This window comes from Topomyia yanbarensis, chromosome 3, assembly GCF_030247195.1.
Source record: "Topomyia yanbarensis strain Yona2022 chromosome 3, ASM3024719v1, whole genome shotgun sequence".
NCBI lineage: Eukaryota > Metazoa > Arthropoda > Insecta > Diptera > Culicidae > Topomyia > Topomyia yanbarensis.
Window position 1 is genome coordinate 16,278,352 of NC_080672.1, and position 9,089 is coordinate 16,287,440.

The window sequence follows — 9,089 nt, forward strand, 5'->3', positions numbered from 1 at the left end:
GTGTTTCAATGAGTTTCCGTAAAACGTGGATTTCATCGAATGAATAGCTTCTTTTTAGGCACATATCGACCAGTTTTATCAATGTAATGCAATATTGCCATACGTCGTCATCCTCTGGGACATATTGTCCACAAACAAATGTGAAATAGTGATTGAAAACGCGCATCTCATTAGACGTCATCCGTAGGTGTACAGACTTGCGCCTCTCTTTACTAAAGTAAGACTCTGTAATATCTGGCATTCTTTTCAAGTCACTATCCAAACAAGTTCTACTAACGTATTCCCTACGAGTATTAAATTCAGCAAGTGTGAAGTATTTCTTTTCATAAATACAATAGTTTAAGATTTCAACAAAGCCATGCTTACAAATACCCGATGAGAACAAGTCATGCATACCGTCAACGCTTTTATTGGTAATAACATGAAAGGATGGTAATTGATTAAAAATTGATTTTCCTGAAATTCCAGTATCACTTCGTCTGTTGATTTCTACATCTTCATTGTAGTCTTGAATTCGACGACAACAGTCTGCATGCTCTCTACAATCTTTCTGTAGTAATTCTTTTGGACGTCGGCAAAACCGGCAATAATATGATGCAGAGAATCCACCAGAAAAGAGCAACATCGAGTGAACCCCCAAATTATCACCCTGGAATAAGCATAAAATTATCCTGATTTTTACTAATTCACCGTCGACAGTCAACTCTATTCCAACTTCCTCCATAGTTTTAAATTTATCGATAAGTGGTGCCATTAACTTGTTTATTCCGACAACTTTGATGTCGGCTTTTTTTAACATTCCTGCTACAAAAATATTGTGCAGCTTGGCAGAGAATTCTTCTGGTATAGTTGGGAATGAATAATAAATACCGCAAGCTATCCCGGATAAACTCGTCTGTCTAATTTCATGTTCCTCGGTGAGCGACATCGAACTACCTGCACACCCTCAATGTAAATTTCACTTACAGTCTGCTGATGAACACTACTCAATCGACTCTACCGCTCCAGCGAACCTTCAATGTCAAAATGATAATTTCGATCGCATCGCATCTGTCCGCTCAGGTAAACATTTAAATAATATATGTCCTTCCGAAGCTACACGTGATACTGCGCACCTTCAAGTATGCCTCCCATTGCAGTCAGCCGCTGGACGCAACAGTTATGACGCAGTCATTCCCTCCGTATCGCAGCTTGTTCCCCTTCCTGACAACAGTACATCCTGCTCTCCCCGCGCTATTTGCGGTGATAGTGATCATCGAGCCCACAGTCCTGAAACTTGGAATGCAGCACGACACCTCTCACATGACACTGATGGTTTGCGGATTTACTATCAGAACGCGAGAGGGCTTAAGACGAAAATTGATGACGTGTATTTAGCTGCTGTGGACGGTGACTACGATGTTTGCGTCTTCACCGAAACATGGCTCGATGCGCGTATAACATCAGTGCAGCTTTTCGGCGATGCTTACACCGTATACCGTGCGGACCGACATAGTGGCAACAGTATTCGCGGACGTGGAGGAGGAGTTTTGATTGCTGTTTCCACCGCATTTGCCTCATGTGAGATTGATGTAGGTAGTTTAACCAGTGTTGAGGCTGTTTGGGTTAGAATTACAACTCCATCGAGGAACTTTTATATTGGTGCTGTCTATATTCCTCCTGAAAAGCGACTCGACTGCAATATCATGCAACTTCACATGGATGCTGTGAATAACGCTTCTTCACAAGCTGGCGCGGATGGCGTGATGATTGTCCTTGGTGATTTCAATCAGCCAGGACTCATTTGGGTGCCGTCACGACACGGATACGCTTACCCGGACCCGATTGCTTCGACAACCAACATCGCCAGTCGTTTGCTACTGGACGGATTTGCTTTCAACGGGCTAAGTCAAGTAAGCATGATTCCTAACCACCAGTCACGCTTTCTGGATCTCGTCTTTGTTAGTGAAACTATTATACCTGTATGTTCCGTCAATGAAGCATCCAGCGTGATTGTTCCACTTGACAACTTTCATCCCGCGCTTGAAATCTCAATTGGCACTATTCGATCAGTTCAGTATGTAGAAACTCTTTCTGTCGACCGTCTCAACTTTCGCAAAACTGATTTTGTAAAGCTGCGCAGTTCTCTGTCGCAAATTGATTGGAGTGTACTGCATGCCCAAGTGAGTGTTAATGCTGCAGTTGCCATCTACAAGCGACTACTACTGAACTGTGTTGAGACCTCAGTGCCTAAATGTCAGCCTCCTAGCAAGCCACCCTGGTCAAACAGCACTCTTCGAAAGCTAAAACGTACTCGAGCAAGAACCCTACGTGCGTACACAAATCGACGGTGTCCTCTTTCTAAGCGCATGTTCACTTTAGCCAGTAATGAGTATCGTTGTTACAACAAGCTTCTGTACAAACGCTATGTAAACCGCATCCAGAATAATCTACGCCGAAACCCGAAGGGCTTTTGGTCATTTGTCAACACGAAGCGTAAAGAAACTGGACTTCCATCAAGGATGCTTTACGACGGCGAAGAAGCTACGACAACTGTGGCGAAATGTACGCTGTTTGCCAGATTCTTCTCGAGTGTTTTTTCAACTGACTCGCCAACCGCAAACGAACTCGAAAATGCCTCTCGCGACGTTCCTGCTTGTGCTGTTGATTTGGATGTGTTTACTGTCTCTGAACAAATGGTTATATCTGCAATTCGGAAAACCAAGTCATCTTATGCACCCGGCCTCAGTGCTATACCTTCAACTGTATTGAAAAAATGTTCGGACTTACTTGTAACACCACTTGCATATATTTTTAACCTATCGCTTCAGCAGCAAACGTTTCCTGAGGATTGGAAATGCTCAGTTATGTTCCCGGTATTCAAGAAAGGTGACAAACGCAACATAGCGAACTATCGCGGAATCTCTTCGCTAGGAGTCGAATCTAAAGTTTTTGAATCAATTATCAACGAGGCGTTATTTTCTGCTTGTCGACACTACATTAGTACATCTCAGCACGGATTTTTCCCAGGACGTTCAGTCGAGACGAATCTCGTCTGCTTTACGTCATTTTGCACGGAACAAATGTCTAAGAAATTGCAGGTGGATACAATTTACACTGATCTAAAGGCAGCTTTTGATAGAGTTAATCATGAGATACTGATAACAAAGCTTGATAAGCTAGGGTGTTCTACTAGATTCTGCCATTGGCTTCGATCCTACCTTGTGCACCGTGAAATCGTTGTTCAAATTGGCGATATTGTTTCAGAATCCTTTTTCAACACTTCCGGAGTTCCTCAAGGTAGTACGCTAGGTCCACTACTTTTTTCACTGTTCGTGAACGATGCGGTTTTCGTTCTAAGCCGTGGAGGAAAGCTGTTTTTTGCCGACGACTTAAAATTTTTTCTTGTTATACGGAATGAAGCCGATTGCCGTGAGCTACAGCATCTTATTGACACCTTTTATAGCTGGTGTGTAAGAAACATGATGGTCCTTAGCGTTGCAAAATGTTTTGTCATCAGCTATTACCGAACGAGAAATATGGTTACCTTCAACTATAACATCGCAGGAACTCTACTACAACGCGTTGACCACGTGAAGGACCTAGGAGTCATTCTTGATGATAAGCTAACGTATACTCATCACGTCTCAGCGACCATCGACAGAGCCAATCGTTTGCTGGGATTTATTTTCAAAATATCCAACGAATTTCGGGATCCTCTATGCTTCAAGGCTCTTTATTGCTCATTGGTGCGCCCGCAGTTGGAATTTGCAAACGTCGTTTGGTGCCCGTATCAAGCTACGTGGAGCCTTAGGATCGAAGCAGTCCAGCGTAAATTCATACGATATGCGTTACGTGAATTGCCGTGGAACGATCCATTAAACCTGCCACCGTACGAGGACCGTTGTCGTCTTTTAGGACTTAATATTTTAACATGCCGGAGACATGCAGCGCAAGCTACCTTCGTGTCAAAGATTCTGCTGGCTGAATATGATGATCCGGAGCTACTAGCGCAAATCAACCTCTACGCGCCTACCCGTTCTCTTCGCCCTCGAGCCCTGCTACATTCTGAAATGCGCAGCACTAACTACGCTACCAATAGTCCAATTTTAGCAATGAGTCGTCGCTTCAACGAGTTTGCTGAAATTTTCGACTTCGTCATGAACTCTTCGCAGTTTCGTCGTCGTGTATTGTCACTATTTTAATTATGTTTAGTTTACCTTAGTTTAGTATAGTTCATTAAGACAAATTGTCAGTTGGACTTTTTTTTATACAAATACAAATACAAATATTGAATGTCGGTTGTTGTGAGAGCTTTGGGTATCGTTGATTTCATACTCGTCGGCGTATAGCCATACTGGTATGCTTATCTCATTTTGATATTTGTTTTTAATATCTTTCCATATAGAACCATTTACAAAATTAATTATCTTAGATGATTTTTCCAGTTTTTGCATATTTTGCAGTGTACGTTTAAGAATATCTTTGCATTCAAAAAACGATTTGATTTGTAATTCAATAGCCATTAATACTAGGAAGCTTTTGTCAGGATCGGAAATCAACTCATTATCGACATCCAGTATATCCCTACGGACGATTAGATTTTTCTCTATTGCAATGATCGAAGGTATTTGGAAACAATGTTGTTCTTTAAGATAATTAAAAAGTTTATGATCCGAGTTAATCGAGTTAAATAACTGCTTCATCTGAGCAACATAACTTTTGAATTTAAAGAGACTGTCTATATCAGAGCATGTCATGTTCAGGCTATAAATTTTCTCTGCTATTTCATTCAACAATCGACTGATTTCAGCTTGAATATCATACACATTAGATCTAGTAATATTATTTCTTGCATGTAAATTTAAAGTTAATGCTGCAGCTGCTGGTTCAAATGCGTGAGTGTGGTGCAAGATTGGACTATTCTTTGTAATTTGACGACCTTCGCTAACGTTATCTACCCTCAACTTCTTTCTTCGCGCCTGGAACGATTCGCCAATGGTTTCGGGGATTTGGTTGATAATTTTAGCATACGGAACATGAACATTTAGACGGAATTCCGGATGGTTTGAAATGTGTTTTTTAAAAGGATAAAATTTGGAAAATATTTGAGGACAACGTGGCATTGTACACACATATTTGTAAGATACTGGCGTTCGATGGAAATTCTTTAGATGGTCCAAATATGGCTCGCAACCGGTAAAACTAGCGACGCAATCTGGTAACATACAATGAATTAACATTTTGTCCCCAAATTATTCAAATATGCTGTTAATTTGCTGATGTTGGCATATGTTTCTCGTTTCTCTATTCCGTATACATAAGAACTCAAAAAATGCCAAAGAAGTTTTGAAAGCTTTGCATATGGCAGATCGAATACAGCTGTTAGCTTTACCAAAACATCCAGTGCTCTTGATGCTGAGGGTAGCTCATACAAAATAACGTCGTCGTAGCATACAAAAAATCTACCAGTGACCTGTTTGTAGCCCGAACCTAAAAACACAAGTTTTGGTGCAACCGGTAAGTGGCGTTCTGCATAAGATGCATATACAGCTTGAATTTTCGAACGAATATCTTCAACTGACTCCACGAATAAAATAGTATCGTCTTGTGCAACTACAATGGTGGGTTTAAAATGCAATCCTGCCGCTATCGGTGACAGAACCGTCTGAAGTCCAAGCAAAAGCGCACATAATTTGGAATCTGCAAAAGAAAAGTTTGAATTAAATTATTTTGCATTTATTAGTTTTCAATTTTTAGCGTTATGCGCAATATTGACAATATTACTCTTTTCAATATGATTACCGTCAGATGCGTTGCTGTCGATCAATAGAGATATCAATCCGTCTACCGATGGGTCCAGACCTTTTTTTGAGATGTACGTAATTAAACCCGCCTTCAAGCTTTCCAATTTTTCTGACCCGCTCGTTGAACCAATGCCTTTGAGATTAAAATCAATATCCAAAAGTTGATACCCATGTTTCGATTTATAGTGCTCGAACAATGTAAGAAGCTGCTTAGTTTGGATTTTGTTCATGAGGTACTGTTTACGACAATTGAAGCTTTTTGACCACATTTCGAGTACCGTTGACCATGGTTCCGTATTTAATTTCAACCATGCATTTGCTGCTTGTGATTCTGGGTCTAGCAGCGAATCAATTTTTCCTGTGGCCTTAATTTTCTTCGAGTGTTCTTGTTCTTTCGCATCCGACTTTCGCTTTTTTTGCTTTAAGTTGCTAATTTTATTAGCAACTTTACCTCCAAAATTTTTGCGATCGCCACCTCTAGGAATGTAATAGTTTTCCTGAAAAATATAACCATAAAATTTTAATGATTGTTCTGTAGAGTTCAAATTTATAATTACAGTTTTTTCGTGCGAAAAAAGAGTTGTAATTACACGACAGTAATTTTCCAAATGTTCTTTACGCGTGATCTTGTATCGGTTCAAATGAAAGCGAGCGATTACACCAGCAAGTTGTAACTGCTTAGGCTCGGAAAGCTCTCCGTCTTTAGCTCTTGCTACGATCTCTTTTCCTTCTTCAGTACTGTTTAAAAGGAACAATAGTACTGAGGGAGTTAGTGGAACTGCTGGGTCTTCCGTGGTGTATGGATTCCTTTCTGGCTCATTGCAATCTTCTAAACCGATATCCTCCTCGTCCTCTTCGGCGATTGGGAACTGTTCAAGTAGTGGCACGTCTTCAGTTGTATCTAGCGAATCGGTATCATTATCCTGCGATAGGATGCGATTGAGTTCGACAAGTGGGTTTTCGACTTCTTGAATTTCCTCAGCCTCTAATTCGATCGGAACGTCCGCTTCCTCTTGAATCAACAGCGTCGATCGCGAGCTTCCGTGCTCCGTTGCATCCGTAATGACAAGCTCTTCTTTACAGACGGTTTTACCAACTTCTTCTGCAGCTAATGAAGCGTTCAAAAACGACGAAATAGTTAATTGCTGAAAATAACCAAATAAATGTTACCATGGATGTTTCTGTTAAATATTTCAATATTTACATTTCGCTCCCGCCAGGTATCGATCATATCGTAGAGAACTCCGTATTTCCACTTTGTTCCACCTGCCGCTGTCGGTTTTAAATGCTCCTTCAAATCCTCGAATGAAACTGTGCACAATCGGTGAAGATTAAGACCACATTCTGAAAAAAAACATTAATGTATTTATTAATAGTAATAATGAATAGCTAAAATAGTTACGTGAAAATACATCCAGTAAGTTGTCCGAGAAACCTAAATCTGCCAACAGAACATCAAACGCTCGACTTGCTTCCGCCATCTTAGTTCGTTTTTTGCACACTGGAAAATCATATAACAAAAAAATACTTGCCGAAAGTTAACGTTTTCGAATGTATATGATAATCACGTAGAAGTTATGGTACAAATTGATTAAATTCACAGTGTCTTCACTTCATTTTCAAATGAATCACATAAATATAATGCGATTGCAACTCAGAATAAGTTAAAGGATTTATAATATGAATTGTATGTTCCTTTTTAGCTGAGTGTAGCTACTAGAGTACGACGGTGGTTATTAGCTTATCTTTGAAAAGCCCCTACTTAACCTATCCGTGTTTTTTGATACTTTTACTATGATTTCCAAAGAGTTCAAGTTCTAGCCTGGATAGTTAGAGAATTTTCCTACAATTCTCCTGTTCTTATTTTGCCACAAATCAGCAGCGAATGTAATGTTGAATCGGTTTGAATGAACGATTGCTACACCGAATTGCAATTCCAAATGCACCTTCTTACTAACAATCAACCGAAATTCAAGCAACATCCAGGGCTTTGATGATGCATTTCGGTTCAAGGCACGGCGACGGTGCAGCACACATTTCAATCTCACTCGAAGAAACGGGTGAGTGACAGAATGCGCTCGATGTTTGTATGCATGTATGTACGTACGAGCCTTCCACTCGTACCTATTCACATACATGTGATGCTGCAATCAAGGACTTTCGAATGTGGTTTCCGCTTGTTTCCTCTTAAATCCCACTGCATTGGCATTCTGGTGCCATGCAGGAAGGCAGCGACAGCATCATTTGGTCCTTTTAGTCTCGTATGTCAACTACTCTAATGCGCTTCCTGCATCTCTTAATTCAGTACTATGCCCCCATTCCGTCCCCCCCCCCCCTTTTGAATCCTTGGTTGAGCAAGACGACCCAGTCAGTCAGTGGATTGTTGGTAGGGGAAAAAATATAACAAAATCTCCCAGCTACGAAGAAAGGTGGTTGAGCGAAAATGGACGACGAGATTGCAGGGAAAAATAGATAAAAAAAAAAAAAAAAATGTTGTTTACAGGCCCAGAATTCGAAATCAGGCTGTGCTTCCCACCTTCCAAACAAGAGATAGAGTTCGAAAAAAGTCGGAAATAAATCAGACCGAAAATCTTTATCTGGTCCAGCGAAGGCGAATTGGATTTCGTTCCTACCATATCTCTCTCCCTTACGGTCTCAATCGGTCGTCCATTTCGCTTCAATCGGATACACTTTCCTCGGATACAAGATTTGTTTGACCGAAATTCGAACGCAACGGGCGAAATGAAACGAAAGAGAGTGTATAAAATTTAATTTATTGACATGTTCCCAACGAGCAAAGGTTCAATCTGCAGGTGGCCAGGGCATATGTGCCCCCCCGAAAGCGATTAAGGGATATACCGAGAAGGACACGCACGACGGCCATTCGATTTACGACAATCAATGCAATGTGTCCACTCGAGGTCCAAGTAGGCACTTTCCACTTATTTGATCTTCGAACTCTGATAGGGCTTTCCGCTTTTCCGGTAGGTAGGTAAGTGGAATGCCGTTCGTTTCTTCGATTGCTTCGAATCAAATCCCTGGTCATAAATCGAGCAATCCGGAGGCGCTATAGTTAAGTGACAGTTTGACCCAGCCTGAAATGTGGGTATTCTCTGGAAGACGCAATGGATGAGTGCTTTGTCCGGTTACACATTTATTCGTGGGATTTGCAGCGAATGATCAGTGGTTCGGAAAGTTTACGATAATATTTAGATTTATCGTTTTGATTCGAATGTCCGACTGCTTGGAATTAATGACACCATTAGCTTTTTTTAAAAACTTTTTGGAAAATTAGAAAATGAG

General features: G+C 40.8%; 2 protein-coding genes across 2 annotated transcripts; one reads left to right on the top strand and one right to left on the bottom strand.

Moving 5' to 3' along the window:
* Window positions 1-905: 905 nt before the first annotated feature.
* LOC131686798 (uncharacterized) lies at window positions 906-4,580 on the top strand. The gene is made up of 4 exons (XM_058970794.1): window positions 906-917; window positions 969-1,062; window positions 1,140-1,481; window positions 4,560-4,580. The coding sequence occupies exons 2-4, from the start codon at window positions 976-978 to the stop codon at window positions 4,578-4,580; spliced, it is 450 nt and encodes a 149-aa protein (XP_058826777.1). The 5' UTR covers window positions 906-917; window positions 969-975.
* A 191-nt stretch (window positions 4,581-4,771) lies between these two features.
* On the bottom strand, window positions 4,772-7,438 carry LOC131692926 (uncharacterized). Its single transcript, XM_058980338.1, has 5 exons — window positions 7,189-7,438; window positions 6,991-7,130; window positions 6,344-6,931; window positions 5,785-6,283; window positions 4,772-5,682 (listed from the first exon to the last, which is right to left on the bottom strand). Exons 1-5 carry the CDS (start codon window positions 7,265-7,267, stop codon window positions 5,216-5,218), a joined length of 1,773 nt encoding a protein of 590 aa, XP_058836321.1. The 5' UTR covers window positions 7,268-7,438; the 3' UTR covers window positions 4,772-5,215.
* Between the last annotated feature and the right edge of the window lie 1,651 nt (window positions 7,439-9,089).